Source organism: Otolemur garnettii, unplaced genomic scaffold (assembly GCF_000181295.1).
Source record: "Otolemur garnettii isolate 467f Iridium unplaced genomic scaffold, OtoGar3 scaffold00053, whole genome shotgun sequence".
NCBI classification, from domain to species: Eukaryota; Metazoa; Chordata; class Mammalia; order Primates; family Galagidae; genus Otolemur; species Otolemur garnettii.
This window is the reverse complement of record NW_003852448.1, coordinates 4465614-4484659: the sequence shown is the minus strand read 5'-3', so window position 1 is coordinate 4484659 and position 19046 is coordinate 4465614. Positions and strand designations below refer to the sequence as shown.

The 19046-nt window shown below is 47.9% G+C and overlaps 1 protein-coding gene across 4 annotated transcripts in view; it reads left to right on the top strand.

Annotated features, from left to right (window-relative positions):
- DPP6 (dipeptidyl peptidase like 6) overlaps positions 1–19046 on the top strand; it is a 928521-nt gene that overhangs the window by 825051 nt on the left and 84424 nt on the right. For all 4 annotated transcript variants that reach the window (XM_003792026.3, XM_012806527.2, XM_012806530.2 and 1 more), the window contains 2 exons: positions 10730–10853; positions 12273–12311. In XM_003792026.3, coding sequence (XP_003792074.1) covers positions 10730–10853; positions 12273–12311 — 163 coding nt within the window. The remainder of the gene's footprint in view (positions 1–10729; positions 10854–12272; positions 12312–19046) is intronic.

Below are 19046 nucleotides of genomic sequence, written 5' to 3'. Positions count from 1 at the left end.
AGGTGCGTCTATAGATCGTGCGGTCACTCTGCCACAGGTGCGTCTATAGATCGTGCGGTCACTCTGCCAGAGGTGCGTCTATAGATCGTGCAGTCACTCTGCCAGAGGTGCGTCTATACGATTGTGCAGTCACTCTGCCACAGGTGCATCTATAGGATCGTGCAGCCTCTCCAAGAGCAGCCGGCTGGGGCACCGTCTAGTCGTGAAGGTCAGTGTTCAAGGTCGTTTCAGCTTGCTCACAGGTGCCCTCTTTAAAGCACATCATCCTTTACATATTTCTCTCGTACAACATCTTTTTGCCCCAGCTTGATAAACAGTGCTTTAAAAAAAAAAGATGCCAAAGTTACCTGCAGGCTCTTGGTTTCACTCGGGAAACAGGCTTTTGTTCCCTTTGCCCTTTATTCCCTCGCCAACTGTCAGAACCTTTGCCAGAACTGGAATACTGGGAAGTGACAGAGACAATGTTCTATTAATAATTTATAACAAACAAATGGACTAATAAAAGATTCATATACTTCTCACCAGGAAGAGTCACTGTTTTCTGAGCTGAAGGCACCTTTGGCTGGGGACTCCCAGAACGTGATGACATTTTCTCAGCCAAGGAGTGTGTTTACAAAGCTCCCTACACGCTCAGAGGCAGCCCTGCTCCCTTCGCCGGGGGCGGTCCCTGCCCTGCGCTGACGTGAGTGTTCTGCTCACCCGTCTCCCTTCCTCACTCTGAGCTCCCAACAACAAGCCTGTGCCCAGCTCCGCAGCCAGCACCTAGGGCCCCGTCTAGCAGGGCCCCGGCTCAGCGCTCTGGAACGCTGAGTGTGCGGTGGGCAGATAAGGTGCTTTAGAGGTTTGGTAGCCTTTCTTCCAGGAATCTTTGTTAACTGTTAATATTTTGGTATATATGTTCTTTTTAAAGTACAATTTCAATTCATCAAAGTACAATTATCTACTTTTTGTGATTATCAAAATGCTTCAGCATCTCTCTCTTTCTCGCATCAGAGCAATCCCGTCTTTCAATCCCCAGCTCCAGCCTTGTCTTCTTAAAAAATGATTCCACTTTAAATCCTATTTTCTCTTCTCCTTTAACTGCTACCAAATTTCTCTTTATTCTAGAGCACTTTATCTGCCTGCGAATACATTTATTCATCAGAGAACGTTCAGTGAGGGCAGAGGAAGAAGCAGAGCTCTGCAGTTAAGTAGCGCTTAGGCTTGTTCTCGTCCAGACACCTGCCACTGGGCAGGGCGGCCCAGCTCCCATTAGTGGTTCTCAAACACAAGCACACCTAGCACCCACCTGGGGCCTTGTTAGCCATGCACTTCCCCTCCACCCTCAGAGTTTCAGATCCATGGTGGGGGCCCCACTCTGAGAACCTGACTTGTGTCACTAGAGGTCAGTACAGAAGCTGCTCCTCATGCTGCCTCCCCTGGTGATGGGCTCCGCTGACTTTGCCACATGGGCCTCGGGCTCCGCTGACTTCGCCACATGGGCCTCGGGCTCTGCTGACTTCACCACATGGGCCTCGGGCTCTGCTGACTTCACCACATGGGCCTTGCTTCTGCACTGGCCCGCCACGTGGGTCTCGGGCGCCGCTGACTTCACCACGTGGGCCTCGGGCTCTGCTGACTTCACCACATGGGCCTCGGGCTCTGCTGACTTCACCACATGGGCCTTGCTTCTGCACTGGCCACTGCAGCCCCTTTGCCAGGCCCAGCCTCCCAGAGCCAGGGTAATGGCAGGGAATCCACTGCCTTTGGTGGTTCAGGTGGGGGCCAGCAGACAGGACAGGTGGCAACAGGCTTCCCCTGCCCCACCCCACCTCCTCCCAGGCAGCCACAATCAAGAACAGTCATGGCGAAGGTGGTACACTGCCACAAAAGGTGTCACCAACACAGACATCCACCCTATGTGGGTCAGCAGCCCTCTCAGCAGCTGGCCCCCATTCCCACCAGCCCTGCCTCTGTGGCCCCCACACGGCCACACTGTCCCCTACACGACCACACTGTCCCCTGCACAGCTTCCCAGCAGGTGGGGCTGCTTACTGCATTCACAGTTTTCTCCTTACGGTGTCCCCCAGGTGGTCCTCCGAGCTACACTCTCCCTGTCCCCTCAGGTCATAGGAACCTTCTAGACTTCTGTGGGTACCTAGGACTCGAGACTGGAGCGTGAGTGAGGAGAGGCATGCCCTTTGCCCTTTGCCCTTTGCCATCTCTCAGAGCTTCCAGCCCTGGCCCACCCAGAACTGTAAAGAGCGGCCATAAGCACAAGGTGAGACAGGCTGGCACAAATTCTGAATGCCGGAAAAGGGCGGAGAAAATGACGGCAAACGTGACCCACTCGGAGGATGTCGGGTCGGGAGGCTCTTCTTGCCCATTTTCTCCATTTTCTAGTAGGGCAAAGACTTGTGGGAACCGTGCAAGGAAACGGGAATTGTCTGCTCCAGCTTCAGCCCTGGCACCTCTCTGTGGGGACAGATTGGGGCCCGGCCGGATAAGGATAGAACCCCTGCCGGGTGTAAACTCTGCACCTCCAGGCCCCTGCAGCGGCCTCTGGGGAGGGAATGTAGCCAAGACTAAATTTGACACCTGGCAGGGGTTCCATCCTTATCGGCCCCTGGCCCCAATCTGTCCTGGGAAAGGCGCCCGGTGTGACAAGAGAGGGAGGACCGAGTAGGGGCTGCAGAGACACTTGCCCAAGGACAGCCTGTCACACCCCTTTCTGTAAAATTCAAACTTCACGGAAGCTTCTCCAAGCAAAGCCCCAGCCTGGCGCAGTCCCCGCATGAGTGCCTTCACCACCACTCCAGTGCAGTTTTCTTTTCTTTTCTTTTTTCTTGTAAATTTATTTCAGTTCAATGTGAGGGTACAGGCAACTAGATAAAAAACTTCGATTGTGTTAGGAGCGTCACTTTGTGGTTATGTCCCACACACAAAAGGCGTGGGAACACCCCACCCCATGCCCATTCAGTGAGAGCAGGGGAGCACCTGCTCCCCCACCCTCATTACCCCCCAACTTGAATCTAAATGAGCTTTTCTCCTGTGTGGGCAAGCATCAGATCATCCACTGGCTTCGTGTTAGTGTTGAGTATATTGGATACTTGCTTTCCATTCTTGTGATACTTTACTAAGAAGAATGTATTTCAGCTCCATCCAGGATATTAACAAAAGATGTGAAGTCTCCATCTTAAAAAGCTAACAATCCCATAAATCCTGGGCAAGAGACATGAATAGAACCTTCTCTAAGGAAGACAGACGAATGGCTAAAAACGTGGAAAAATGCTCATCTCCCTAATCATCAGAAAAATGCAAATCAAAACCACCCTGAGGTATCACTTGACCCCAGTAAGGTTAGCCCACATCCAGTACAGTTCTCTGTACTTCCACAGGAGGGAGTCACTTCCCAACAAAGTCAAAATGATTTATCCTTCCTGAGTGTTTTTGCAAAAGAACAGAGGAAAAAATTGTCTATCAGTTTTCCCGTGTATGTTCCAATGATAAGCTGTGTTGTTTGTCTTGATGAGAATGTTGGAGGCTTAGGTCTTGATCACTGGGAAGAGGGTACATGAATTCCTGGAGTTTCCTGTGCCCAGTTGGTGTGGTCAGTCACCACCACGCCCATCACAGAGGGGACTGGGCAGCTCCAGGCTCACTCCCTGAACGCACATCTACAAATGCCCACCATCTTCTCTCTAATGGTCTACTCTGACCCCACTGCCTTCATGTAGCGAGACGTCATCTTCATCTGCTTATCCAATCAACAGGTGGACATTATTGAGTAAGTGTCCACTTGCTTATATGCCTCTTTTTCTTTTAATTCAATTTATTTGTTGAGGAGCTTGGAAATAAAATCTTATGAAGTCAGTCTGGCTGGAAGCCCAGCGTGTAGCCAGGTGTCTCTGCCAGATCCCCACACGTGCCGCCCATGTCCAGGGCCACCAGGGTGTTTCTCCACGGTGCCGTGTGTTTATTTTTGGTTGTTAATTTGTATTTAGTTTTAACTTTGTTATTCTTGGTTATCAAAGTACTTATATGAATGCTTAAAAATAAAATAATACAGTAGGGGTTATATAGCGATAAGTAGTAAGTAGTCGCTCCCTGCCCATCTCACCCACCCCAAGCCCAGATGGAGGTGGCTTTTAACTTTTGGCTGGGGCTGGGTTTGAACCCGCCACCTCTGGCATATGGGGCCAGCACCTACTCCTCTGAGCCACAGGAGCCACCACTTTTAACTTTTATTCCTCCAGCTAGTCACCAGAACATCACTAAGTAATGTGCATATTTCACTTTTCTTATGAATTAATTTGTGTTTATTATCTTTTTCTTAGGATAGATAAGAATTCAACACACTTACCTCCTCCACATACATGTGCGTTTTGCCTTCTCTGTCAGTCTTTATAAACTTAAATAACTTTCCTACAAGGTTTTCACATTACATTAACTAAAGATAGGAATTCTGAACTCCCCAGTTTATGAAATGAACATCTTGGTCCCTGCCCTCTGCCTCAGGCCTCTTCCCTCCCCTGCACCCAGCACCTCCCGTCATCTTTGTTTTTTTAATAGCTCCAAGGTTGGCGGCATTTACACACTATCCTGCAGCCATAACTAAATCCTGTTACTTTTCCACAGGTTGATTCTAAAATATAAAAAGGCAAAAAGGAGCATTCCCTTTATCATAACTAAGTAATGATCTTCTGTGGTAGAGCTAACGAGTGCCCTCGGATTGTATTTCTTTTTGTTATACTTTTGTTTTTCCTGGAGTTTTATATTGTTTTTATTTTTTTAGTCAAACTATTTAATTTTATCATAGTCTCATAGCCTCTCTTTATTCTTTTCAAATTCTGTCATACATTCTTCTGTCACATGGAGCTCTCTCTAGGTCCCTTCACAGACCGCTGCAGTCTGGACAGCCCTTTCTAACCTCTGTGTTAACATCATCCCAGGATTTCCCCTGACAGCTCTCCCAGGGTGGAGGGACAGTTTCCTAGATCTTACGTCATATTCTTTCTTCATTTACTCCCACTTCTGTCTGGAGTACATCCTCCAGATGCTTTCCTAAGAAAGGAATTTGGGAAGTAAACTCTCCAAGTTCTCGAATACCTAAAAATGTCTTTTCTCCCCTTACATATGTTGAAAAAATATTAGCAGAATGTAGAATTGTAGTTTAAAAAGATCAGTTCCTCAAAACTAGGGGTACAGCTTCATTGCATCTAGCGATCAGTGTTACAGGCGATAAACCAGACGTCATCTGATGCAGGTTCCTCCGAATCACTTATCTATCTTTTATTTCCAAAGCTTTTTGGATTTTGAACTAATATATCTAAATGGGAGTTTTCATTCATCACCTATTTTGTCCACAGACTTGCAACTGATCTGTATTTCACTGAGAGCTCCAACCCCCCCAAGTTCTCTGTGAGGTTTCAACTCTGCAGGTGTTCAGCCGTGGCTCTCTCAGCTACACTCCCTGTCTGCTCCTGTCTTCTAGAAATGTGTTGATGTCTCTCGGGCCCCTCTGGTTAGCTTTGTTATTGTAGACATATACCTGTGTTATTCCTGTATTATCATTGCAATTAGGTTCCTGTAGGGAAAAGAAATAAACAAATGTGATAAATCCACCAACTTAAATGGGAAACTTCCACTCCTTCCTTAATAACCGTCTTCTTATTTAAAAAGCAATCTATGCAGTGTGGAAAGCAATAATCACTTGTCATCGCACCAGGCATAGGTAACTACTGTGAGCAACTTGAGAAATTTTCCTTTGGAATTTTTTTCTAGAAATTTATATTTGTTCTCGGCTTATTTGGGTTTTGTTGTTGTCGTGTTTTTCCATTTTTAAGTAATTAAGCAATTTTCCCAGCCCCATTTATTGCAGAAGACTTTCTGTCCCCACTGCTGTGGGAAGACAGCTTTATTAAGTATTAAATTCTGGTACAAACTACCTTATTCTGTTCTCACATAAACACTATGCTTTAAGATTCTCTCCCACTGCAGGTCTGCTGATAAACTCATCAGTAAAAAGTCACACAGCTCTATGTATGTATTACATTGTTAGCAACTGTTTGGATAAATCCTCTCTCATTATTCTTCCTTTTAAAAATCATCTTGGCTTTTTATCTATTTCTTCTTGTATGTATACTTTAAAGGGATTTTATTTGATGCCCCCCAGGAGAGATTCATTGGTCTTTCTAATAGACTCAAATTGGTTCCTGGAACAAATGCAAAGTATTTACCACGTGTGAAATGCCAGGCATTGTGCAGAAACTTCAGGGGAAGTGGTGTGGACACAGTCTCTGTCCTCATGAATTGTAAACATAATAGCTTCAATGTTATCTAAATTGATAATTATTTTGAAATTTTTATCATTATTCCAGAACCATAGAATGTTTCTATGTCTTCTTCTTAAATATTATCCTTCTGTTTCATCTCTTGCGAGGTTCAATACCTTTTGTTTTTAGCCTTCTTTTAAAAATTTGCTAAATATTTACAATTCCACGAAATATTTGCCCAACATTTCTTTTCTACATTATTTTAATCACTTAATTGGAATAGATCATCAAATTGATACTTTGAAACTAGCTATGAATTGGTTCTCACAGGCTGTTTTTACTTTTGAGCTCTTAACTTGACCTCCATCTCCTCTCTCATCGTGTGTCATCAGAGGAGGCTCCTTCTCACTTTTGCTGTTGTCCCCCTTCATTCTGCATGGTCTCCCTGACACCCAGGGTCCTCTGCCTCTGAAAGGAGCCCCCCACACACCTGAGGTTGGCCACGGGACAGGGTGGGAGTCCCCTCTGGCTCCTCTCTACTTCTGGGGCACTACAGAGCCCTTCTCAGATGCCCACCTGGCTCAGCTGAGCCGGAATAAATTTTTCTTCTGCTTTGTTTAGAATTTGTTTTTTGACATTCTGAGTGAATATATACACGAACAATTGTAATCTTCCTTAACACCCATTTAGTAAAGGGTTGGCCTCCCAGACTTCTGGCTGGAGTGGCAGTGAGAAGAGGAGAGGTGCTTTCCAGCCATGTCCCACGGCACAGGTGATGCCCTGTTCTGTGGAAGAAGCAAACCTGGGTGCCGCTCGTCAGCTCTGTCTGTGTTGGCATCTGCTTCATCAGCTCTGTCTGTGCTGGCACCTGCTTTATCAGCTCTGTCTGTGCTGCAGTTAGAGGTTTTTGACATTGATTTCCAGTGGCACTGTGGCTTTTCTTTGAGTTCTGTGTCTTTGTAGGTATTATAACACAAAGTTGGTACAGGCCACCTTGGATGTGCTGCCCAGACGCCCCTGCTGCTGGAAACCTCATGTTCGTAGACAGGCTGTTTGTGCTAGTTGGGACCACCAAGCGGGCAGTCCCTGTGTAAAATCAGCAATATCTAGATACAAGGCACAGCCCTGGCCCCTACACCAGCCCATGACCAGTCTATTCATTCCCTTTACTAACAACTTTGAAATTAAGAAAAATGGAAAACGCATCAGGTGTTAGAACTTGACTTACTGTACTCTGAGACTTCTGCTTAGGAGCGAGTCATTGAGTGGGTGAATGTTTTCTTCTCCTGCCTATTAGCATAAGTGTGGCCACAGAACTCACACTGCGTCCAAAGTGTCACCTGTCTGGGAGGCACCACACCTCAGCCTCTGGGTGCTGCCAGCGCTCCTCCCAGCTGCGGCCTCCTCCAGGTGCCACCAGCGCTCCTCCCAGCTGCGGCCTCCTCCAGGTGCCACCAGCACTCCTCCCAGCTGCAGTCTCGCTGAGGAGGCTCTATCTGTGCACAGTGACTTGAATTTCTAAACATAACTACAATAAATTTAGTGCTGCATAATCAATCACTGGCCCAGCTCATGGGATTAGGAAGTGTTGCTTAGAGAGAGGTGTTGGTCCCAGGGCAGGTGGCACATGGGGGCAGTATGAAGTTCTCAGGGTGACTCAGGAGAAGGGTCCTGAAAGCATGTTGATGAATGACAGCTAGAAGAGGCATGTGACTGCCTAAAATGTGAATACTCACAGCACCCACCCATGCAGAGGAAGACTCCTCAAGGGTGTGTGTATTTAGAAAGAAGTCTTCCCATGTAATCTTTATAAAGTTGCTTAATAACTTTTATTGTTTCACATTTTAAAAAATATTTCTCATTACATTTCATCACCATAACATCTCTAAAGGCACCACTAGTTTTCTTTTTTTTAGCTCATATTTCCCATATAACAGCAGTTGTAGAAGCAAAGCTCTGAGCTTGCAGATCTCCAAGTCAGCCTCATCCACCCTCAATCCAGGTGACATCCCTGACCGGGCCAAGGTTCCACAGGAGCCAGGCAGAGGGGGTTCACGTCTGACTCTCTGAGTTTTTAGTGCCATCCTTCCTTGGTGCAACATGTCTCGTATTCTAAACTAAGAGTAAAGGTTAAAAAGGGAGAATGTAGCCCTCATTTTATTTAACTGGCATGTCGGGAGCTCAGAGCACAGTAACAGTGTGGCTGCTCCTCTGAGAGGGACAGCCCTGTCTGGAGCAGTGTCCCTGTCCCCTCTCACGCCAGGAAGCAGGCTCACTGCTATGCTTTGTGACCAGGAGCCTGAAGCAGGAACAATACTCGTCCAACAGCTATGGAAGCCAATCACTGTTGACACCACACACCCTCACACAGCCAGGATGACATGGCCTAATGACACTTCTTGCAGAATTTGTTTCAGAGGCTTTGCTGAAGAGCTCATTGCTAAAAAGAAAAGATTTGCTCTCACCTGTTTATTTTTGTTTGTAATGTGCCATATGCCAAATTAGGAAGGGGAGAACTGGAGAATAGTGTGTAGCCACACTGATCTAAATACAGAAGAACTGCAAAAAACCAGCAAGGGACATAAATGTTTGCAGCAGTGAGAAACAAAAGTGACTCAGAGAAAGGCGGCGGGGGGAACAGTCACTGCAGGAGACCTTAGGTGTTCTTCCTTGACCTCCTGTGGGTGGACCGCGTCTGCTGCCAGAGTAAGTGCAGGTTGCCACGTGGCCCCCCACACCCGATGTGAAGGCTGCAGCCGCAGGCCCTGCAGCAATGACTGCCCTTCACTCTTCCCACAGCCTCCACCTGCCCACCTCTGCTCAACATCCCTCCAGTGTGGACTCAAAGGCCAGTTATGACGACACTAGAAACAAAAAGTAGTCCGTGTGAGGCAAGGGCTAGGCACAGAACTGGAATTGTCTTTACAGAAGTAAAAGAAAATTTTCCTAGCAACTACTAATATCCAGGGAGACCAAATCCCACCATTAGAAATGCTGCTCCCCCACTTCAGGCAGAGAACTCACAGCAAGCGCAGGCCACGCATCCCTCCTGGCCACCTCCCTGGCAGTCACCTGAGCGAGAGGCCGCAGCTGCGTGGAGATCGTGCCTTCTGTTAACCACATGCTCCCGACTTTGATCAATGGGTAGATTTGGGGAATGGGGGAGAAGCAGCAGTGTAATCTCCTGGCTCCCCGAGGCTGATGTCAGGCATCCTGTTATTTAGTCCTTTCTGCTGAAAACAATGATTAGTCGTAGTGAGGTCCCTTTCCAGCTGCTAGGAATTGTCTGGTGAATGTGCCGCTGTCTTTAGTGATGAAAGATCTTGTAAGACTACAAAGTATCATTCTGAACAGTAGATCTCATTATAGATATGGATGGGGTGGGTGATCGAAGGAGTGTTAGGTAGCTTCCAGAACATTCTGGAAATTCACCTGAGGATATTTATTTTGGGCATTTACTTTCTCAGCATTTCTTCCTCTTGAATGCAAATTGTTTTTGGTTTTTAATTCAGGTTTTGGAGGGCTCTGGGTGATCAAATTAATTACCAGTAGCCCAGTCCCCCTGGTGGTAAGTGCAAGGTAGCTCAGAACACTGCTATTTTCAGGTTTGGGCAGAATGAGGAATGTGACACCTAGAACATCAATCCACGTTCACCTGCAGCCCAAAGCCATAGGCCAATTTCTCTGATTAGCTGAGAGCTTCCCAGGCATTCTGTCCTTAAGGAAGAGGCAGAGAGAGCTCAGCCTCCACACCAGCTCTGCCGCCTTGTCTCTGTTCCATGCCCCTTCCCAGCTCTTTCTCTGCCCTGCCTCATCCAGCTGCTGCTGCTGCCTGGTGACATGGACTGGGGCACTTGCCTGGCAGGGGTGTGAAAATCAGGTGGACAGGGCAGCGTCCTCCGGAGCAGGGCCCAGAGCCCCAGGGGCAGCCCCACGCCACTCTCCTGGGCGTGGGATCCTCACAGATGACACTCAGGGTCTCAGTGCATTTTACTACATGTTTTGTTCTTGTTGTTGACACAGAGTTCTACCCTATGCCCTGAGCAGAGTGCAATAGCATCACAGCTCACTGCAACCTCAGACTCCCAGCTGTGGGCAGCCCGCTGCCTCAGCCTCCAAAAGCCACTAGGATTACTCACCATGGCACCCAGATGGGTTTTTCATTTTTTTCATGAGTTGGAATCTCACTCTTGCTCAGACAAGTCTCCAACTCTTGAGCTCAAGCAATCCTCCTGCCTCAGCCTCCTACAGTGCTGGGATTACAGGCGTGAGCCACCATACCCAGCTACTACGTGTTAATGACCCAGTGTCCAGTCAGAGTCCTGAGTTCATGTGTGTCCTTGATAAACCCCATTGCAGGGCCTCACAGGGTGCCCAGCCACCTGCATACCCCAGGTGCGGGCCCTGGCCCTCTCCTGGCCCGTCCGCTGTGTGGGCCCCTGCACCTACTAATGCTGGTATTGACGTGTTTTCAGGGAGTACTACATCACCATGGTGAAGTGGGCCACCAGCACCAAGGTCGCCGTGACCTGGCTGAACCGGGCGCAGAACGTGTCCATCCTCACCCTCTGCGACGCCACCACAGGGGTCTGCACAAAGGTATGGGGCCAGGGCAGTTAGACGCTGATAAGCAGTTAGAAGTGTCCCAGGTGGCATCAGACTCCTCCTGAGCTGTCTCTGCTGGAGCAGAGTGGACTCTTGCTGCTGGCCCTACTGGTCGCCTGTGCAGCGCCTGTGTCTGGCTCGCGGGATTGGCGCCACCTGGTGGACTAGTTGAGCACTGCCGCTCACACCTGTCACAATCCTCCCTTACCCAAATTCAAGCCTCCTGGCTGGTGCTCAGAGAGGGCCGGCGGTGCTCCTAGGGACCCCGCTCTGCCCACACTGCCAGGTCACAGCCCTGAGAAGCAGGTCACCTCATGTTGGAGTTAAAAATCAGTTAAAATCAATTAATACACTCAGGCAGGTTTTTGAAAAATTCTTTTGACCCTAAATTTTTTATTTCTCAACAGAAGGGGAACGCTTGCACACATGTATTTGTGACTTGTGGGCCCCTGAGACTGGGCTGCAGGTGTGTTCTCAGGTGGGTCATGGGGCTTGTTCTGAGACTAGCACCCTACTGTCAGTCAGCGATCTGCCTGGAGCAGAGTCGAGTCACTCTGGTGGGCTTGAGGAAGGGAAGAATGGACGCAGGTGGGCAGCTGAGCGCTGCATGCAGTCTCCATGCTCCGGTCTGGAGGGGGGCAGGTCAGGGCCGCGCAGGCCCACAGCCCCTGCGGATGGCACCATGTGCCAGGACTGCCAGGTCTGCCTGTCCTGGGCTCTCTGTTTGTGAATCTTTCCCCAAGTGCCATGAGAACTACATTTTATATGTGTTTTGACCCCTTTTAAAGGATTTTGGTCTCCCAGGATTGTCACTCACAGTTGCAAACCAGAATTTTGATGCAGCATCTGTGCACATGTGTGTGCCCACACACACACACAGGCATGCACACACACATGCACACGCACAGGCATGCCCACACACATGCACACACTCACACACACACACACAGGCATGCACACACACATGCACACGCACAGGCATGCATACATGCATGCACACACACACGCACGCATGCACACACATGCACACGCACGCACGCACACACACGCATGCACATGACTCCTTAGCCCAGTGCAGCACCTGAGGTTTGCCTCAGAGAGACACAGGCTGGGCAGTGAGGACTGTCAAATGGTAGCTGGACCCTTGTTGTCCAGAGGACTCCTGCCTACTATGGATTTGTCCTCGTTGTTAGGGAAGGTGGCATCTGTCTCATTGGGGACACTTGTGCTCAGCCCTGAGCCACAAACAAGACAAAGAGAGAGTGAGTGGGGATTACCTCCTCCTGGGGTGAGCCAGCGGCGGATCTGGGTGCAGTGACCATGCAGGGGAAGCCCAGTTATCCTCTGATCTGCTGGTCACAGACATGGCTCAGGCAAAGCAGGTGCTTGTCTAATGCTCTTGTTTCCTTTCAGAAACACGAGGATGAAAGCGAGGCCTGGCTCCACAGACAGGTAACTATCCCATGGGTATCCTGTAGGCCCCCCACCTGTTCTCAGTGCCTAGACCACAGCAGGACACCTTCACAGACTGGACCACACAGAGCTGCCCACACCAGCAGGACTCTGGCCAGGGGGAGGGTGACTTCTCGGCTGTCTGTGTCCTCCTGGTAGCCCCATTCCTGGGGAATCTTAAAGTTCCAGGAAAGGCAGTATACAAATCCCAGCTCTGAGAGTGATATCAGGATATTACCCATTTTGGTAAATCCAACATGATGAGTCCCAGAAGTTTCCTTGACATAATCTGTTGGTCGCCACCCCTTTAGGCACTGAAGCGTCCAGTTTCATGGAAGACAATTTTTTGACAGATGGGGTGTGAGAGTGGTTTTCGGACGCTTCATTACATCTGCACCTCAGATCATCAGGCAATGGATTCTCACGGAAGCACAGCGTAGACCCCTCACATGCACAGGTTACAGCAGGGTCCGTGCTCCTGTGAGAATCTAATGCCAAGGCTGGTCTGGCAGGAGGCGGCACTCAGGCAGTGACATGAGTGATGGGGAGCGGCTGTAAATACAGATGAAGCTTCTCTCCCTCACCTGCCACTCACCCCCAACTCTGCGTCCATGTCCCTAACAAGCCACAGACCAGTACTAGTCCACTGCCCAGGGGTTAGAGAATGCAGACCCAATCCACTATGATAAAGAAAATGAAAACATGGTTGATGTTCCCACTTATTCTCAGGGCAGTTTCCCTGAGGATCTTTCATCCCTAATTCTAGGAACGTGGGGTCAAAGATGAGCAGCAGCCCAAGTAAATCATTTTGCCATTTATTTTTTTTAAATTAAACTTACACAAAAGATAAACCCCTCAGCACTGGTATTTTCTTTCTTTAATTTTTTTTTTTTTTGTCTCATTGCACACTGTGACATTAGAAAGAACAGATGGGAAAGTTTTACAAGCTTACTTTCTCCTTATCCTGCCTTATGGGATGAAAATTCTTTCAAATACTGTGGGGGAATCAAACCAGACTTGAGCCTCAGGAATTATGGCAGAGAGGCACAAGTTGCTTCTTTAGTGATAGAGTAGGTTTTATTGGTCAACAGAAGAGAAACCAGACTCTGTAAAACAATTTAAAGAGGTTTATTCTGAGCCAAATTCGAGGACCATGACCCAGAGCCACATCCAAGAAGCCTTGAGCATGTGAATTCATTGTGGTGGAGTCATGGTTTGGTTTTACACATTTCAGGGAGACGGGATTACAGCTAAAGTTGCCAATCAGTAATACATGGAAGACATACATAGGTTTGGCCCGGAAATGTAGGACATCTCAAAGCTGGGCTTTACAGGGTATAAGTGGGTTTAAATATTCCTTTCTCCTTATCCTGCCTTATGGGATGAAAATTCTTTGACAACTGGCTAAAAGAGTAAGGCTTTGTCTAATAGACCAGGAGTCATTGAAAAGAAGTGCTGAGTTTAGATAAAGGTTTGTTTATGGAAGCAACCCAAGTGCTTACCAACTCATGAATGGATTAACAAACTGTGGTGTATGTATACCGTGGAGTACTATTCAGCCATAAAAAAGATGGAGACTATATCTTTTGTGTTTACCCGGATGGAGCTGAAACACATTCTTCTTAGTAAAGTATTTTAAGAATGGAAAATATATATATCCAATGTACTCAATACTAATATGAAACCAATATATAAGCAATTATATGCCCACATTTAAAAAACAACAACATAAGTATAGTGTAGCAAGGGGAAGGGAGAGGGGGGAAGATGGGAGTGGGGAGAAGGCAGGTGATTGGCGGGATCTCACCTACTGTGCACAATGTGAGGGTGCCCAGCGCACACCCTGAGGGAAGGGCTCAACTACAACTGCAACTTGAACTTCAATTCAACTTCAAGTTGAATTTACCTTTCTAGAGGTAATTTCTTTTACCTTAGAAATTAAAACTATGTAACCTAAACATTTGTACCTCATATTAATCTGAAATTAAAAAAAAAAAGATAAGGGTCTGTTAATTGGAGACAAATCACAAGAACGTATGCCCAGACTCAAGAGGTTTGTTGCGTATGGTGGGGACCTGCAGGTGTGACTTGCAGAGCCACAGAGGGTGAGGCTGTCAGTGAGTCCCAGAAGGTGTCTCTGAGGAGGGGAGGGTCTGAATGAAGCCTGTCCACTCTCCTTTCTCAGGGCTACTGAGTTGAGGGGATCCCCTTGGGCAAGAGAGGGTCCAGCCAGTCAGCTGCTTCTGGGAGCCTTAAGATTTTATTTTAACTCACACATTTATGGAAAATAACTAAAGCTGTGCAACGCAACTAACAGTGCCTCCCCAGGAACATTCTGGAACTCCAGCTACTGTCTCCTTTCTCTCTCTTTGGAATTGGCCTCTGTTGATTCTCTCAAGGGTGAGAGCCTCATCGTGGATGGTATTGTTTTTAAATATATCCTTTTTCTGTTCTATCCCAACCTTATTCAAAAGAAGAACATTTCATTTGGCCACTTGGTATTTTCCGTTGTCAAAGTTGGGCTGTCAAGTCCAAGCCAAGAAGATGCCAAGAGTGACAGCGGCTTGGGAGCCCTTAATACCAGATGCTGGAGATTTCCCATGTGCCACCTGGATCAAACACGTGCATAATACCAAAAACAGCACGTGACGTCTGTGTTACATCAGATGTCAGGGAGAATGGAATGAAAATCACTTCTGAAACTTCATCATCTGGCTCAGCACCTGTGGCTCAAGTGGCTAAGGCACCAGCCACATATATCTAAGGTGGCAGGTTTGAATCCAGCCCGGGCCCACCAAACAATGATGGCTACAACCAAAAAAACTGGCAAGCGCCTATGGTCCCAGCTACTTGGGAGGTGGAGGCAGGAGACTCGCTTGAGCCCAGGAGTTGGAGGTTGCTGTGAGCTGTGTGATGCCATGGCACTCTACCCAGGGGCACAGCTTGAGGCTCTGTCCCAAAAAAAAAAAAAGAAAAAAAGAAACTTCATCATCTGCACAGAGGTGTGTTCAGCCAATATGTATGGACCGTATAAGGCTCTAGTACTACGCTTTCTGGGTTTCAAAAACACTGAGTCAGCGGCCAGCACTGAAGTGTTGGAATTTCACCCTTTTGTGGCCGAATCATATTCTGTTATGTGTATATGCCAGACTTTATTTCCCTGTTGATGGACGTTTGGGTTGTTTCCACCATTTGGCTGCTGTGAAAAGTGCTACCAAGAACAGACACAAAAGCAAACTATTGCAGGATTTCATTTATATGAAATTCCCAGAATAAATAAATCCATAGAACAGCTGATGCATGGTTTCCAGGGGCGGGGAGGGCAGGGCATGACAGCTTAAGTGGATATCAGGTTTCGCTGATATCTTAATAAAGTTTTAAAACAATGGCTCCGCTAGAGCATCAGCTCTGATCAGCTAGAGCATCAGCTCTGAAGGGTGTTATCTGTAGCCCAGGCAGGGAATGAGATGCTCACACAAGCTCCAGAGCTGGCGGATGAGGGTTACCCTCAGAGACACTCAGAAACGGCATTTAGGATTTTGGACGCTGACAGGAGAAAGAGCTGGAAAAGCATCTCAAGGCACAAAGCAGGTGACCTTAGCGGGGCAGACTTTGTACCTGACCAGGAGGACCTAGGGGCACCTTCTGGGGCGCCCCGCTGAGTCCTCACAGGAAAGCCAGGGCAGACGTGGCCACCCCGCTTCCTGGTCCCCCCTTCCAGCACACATGGGAGTAGGGAGCCAGCTTCCCTCACCCAAACCCGAACCCCTGGGATGGAGGGCAGCCCGCTGGACCTTGCCAGCCTGTGGGGACCATGGCTCAGGCCTCTCTGCTGGCTGCTCAGTCAGCTCTGAAGAGTGGTGGCAGTGCTGAGACTAAGGGGATTTTCCGTATCTGTCACCTGAGAATGTCACAGCCCATAAGAACAGCAGCCCAGGGACAGGGAGGGCAGATGGAATGGAATTTGTAAGACAAGGTCTTTCCAAGCAAAACCAAGCCAATAGTTATAAAGTAGTATGAACTAAAATAATTCTTACTGTTTTAAAATGTAAACCTTGAAGCATTTAGTAAATAAATAGCTAAAGTTTTAATTACTACTTACGGACCTGCGCTGCCGTCACAGGTTTGAAAGGTTCTGTGACAGACACCCTTCCTCTGAGGCAGCGCATTCCCCGGGCTCACCAGCTATAGGTGCTTCCGTGTCCCTGGGCTGGGGGACCACCCACAGCAGCAGCACAGGGGCCATGGCGTGTTTGAGCCCACTGATTGCAAGTCTGTGACTAAGCGAGGGTCAGAGCTCTGTGGTCTGCATGAAAATCCAGCTACAAGCATCTTCTCAATACATCTCTTCTCAAAAAGGAATGCATATTGTTCAAAACGACCTGTGGCATCTCCACATCCTCAAGATACCGTGAGATCCTGGGGGGCACCTACTTAAGGCTGGCTCTGCCATCTGCTGCCCGAGAGGCTGCAGCTGCGTTTTAGGCAGAGCTTGGGGCTGTTTCACTGCGGAGGCTTGTGGGACAAGCCAGGGAGACACAGGCTGATGCCACACACCCTCTATGTGTCCATCTCGAGTGGATCACAGAAGTTTGTGACCCAGAAAAGCTGGAGTCTGGAAATCCCCAGACCTCAGGGAGACCTGCCGTATTATCACATTGCCAGATGCAGGAAAGCTGCGGCGATCGGCTAATTTTGCATCATCTGAGCGTCCAGTCCCCTCCCTCTGTTCCCATCTGCTTGCCGGCATCCTCAGCATGGACTCCACAGAACTCCCCATGAGCCAAAGAGAAGAGGCGAATGTGTGTGGGGACCCAGCAACTTCCCTGCCCTCCGAGAATGTTCCAGGGAAATAGCAGCCCCTTCACCTGCACACCCTTTGCTGCCCTGACTGTGAGGCAGCCGTCCTCACGCTGGCCTCCTGGGACTGCAGTCCCCACCCTCAGGCTGCAGACCAGCACCAGTCTGTGCCTGTCAGGAACTGGGCCACACCCGAGGGGTGAGCAGCTGTCGGGTGAGCAGCTGTCGGGTGAGCGAGGCCTTATCTGTATTCACACCTACTCCCTGTCCTTCACATCACCTCCCGAGCTCCGCCTCCTGTTAGGTCAATGTGGCATAAGGTTCTCACAGGAGCTTGAACCCTGCTGTCCACTGTGCATGTGAGGGGTCTGGGTTGTGCTCCTGTGAGAACCTAATGCCTGATGATCTGAGGTGGAGCTGAGACAGTGCTGCTAGAGCTGGGGAGCGGCTGCAAATACAGATGATCGTTAGCAGAGACGTCTGACTTTGAGTGCCCAGAGACCATGGTAAATCAACTGCTTGCAGACTCATCAAAAACGGCACCCCCCACCCCAATAATGTTCGTGGAAGAATTGTCTTCCATGAAACTAGTCCCCGGTGCAAAAGGGTTGGGGACCCCTGGGCAAGGGTCCCCCCAGGACTGGCCCCATTTGATGCAGAAACTCAGACCTATTGTTCTAGCTAAAGGGTCTGTGGACCAATTTCTGGGTTTCTTTAATTTTCTTTTTTTTATTATTTTGTTTATTCATTCATTTATTTATTTAGAGAGTTTCACTTTGTGACCCTGGGTAGAGTGCCGTGGCATCATATTTCACAGTGATCTCCAATTCTTGGGCTCAAGCGATCCTCTTGCCTCAGCCTCCCCAGTAGCTGGGACTACAGGCACCTGCCACAACACCCAGCTTTTTTTTGTAGAGACAAAGTCTCACTCTAGTTCAGACTGGTCTCGAACTCCCAAGCTCAGGGCAACCCACCAACCTCAGCCTCCCAGAGTGCTAGCATTACAGGCGTGAGCCACTACACCCGGCCTGTCTTTCTTTAATTATAATTTTGGTTTGGGCTGAGAGATTGGGCTCAGAATTTGGGCTGAGAGATTGAAGAAGCTGAGTATATCTGAACCGTGGAAAGACGAGGCAGAAATGCTACAAATAGCTCATGAATCTCTCACCATAGTGGGTACAAATACACACTTAGAACAAACAAGACCAAGTGTTGGACACATCAGTAGGGTGACTGTAGTTAATGTTAATAGATCACACATTTCAGAATAGCTGAAAGAGAATAATTCTGATGTTTTTGGTGGTGAGACAAATATTTAAAGTGAGGGCTATCCTAGTTATGCCAATTTGGCTGTATGAATGTATCAAATTATTATATGTACCCTGAAAATATGTATATCTAATATGTATCAATGAAAAAAATGAATTTTTAAAAAAAGAATAGAGATTAGGTTTAGACTTCAGTGCCAAGATCTAAAAAAATGTTAATGCCAAATGTCCATATCAAGGGCATTTAGTTAATTTGTATTTGGATCTGCTATGACCATGTAAAGTGTCAGTCCTGAGCGTTTCCTGGTAACTGTCTAAATGGTCATGGTGACTGTGATGACAGTTCTTCATCAACTAAAATGGCAAGAAAGAAAAGGAAGTATCTCAACTCAAATGCCATCACTTCCAGCTTTGGTCATAGACAGAGAAATGATGAGTCAATTTACAAAAAGAATCTCTCTCCAGTATCTTCACAGATCTCCTAGGAATGGGGTTGCAGGAACCAGGCATTGTGTGAGAGAGACCAGAAACATTTCCCCCAAAAATCAAATGAGAGAACCAAGAAAAATCCTAGTTCCCCAGTCAACAGTCATACTAAAACACACTGAAAATAAAAATCCCAGTTCCCAAGTCAACAGTCATACTAAAACACACTGAAAATAAAAAT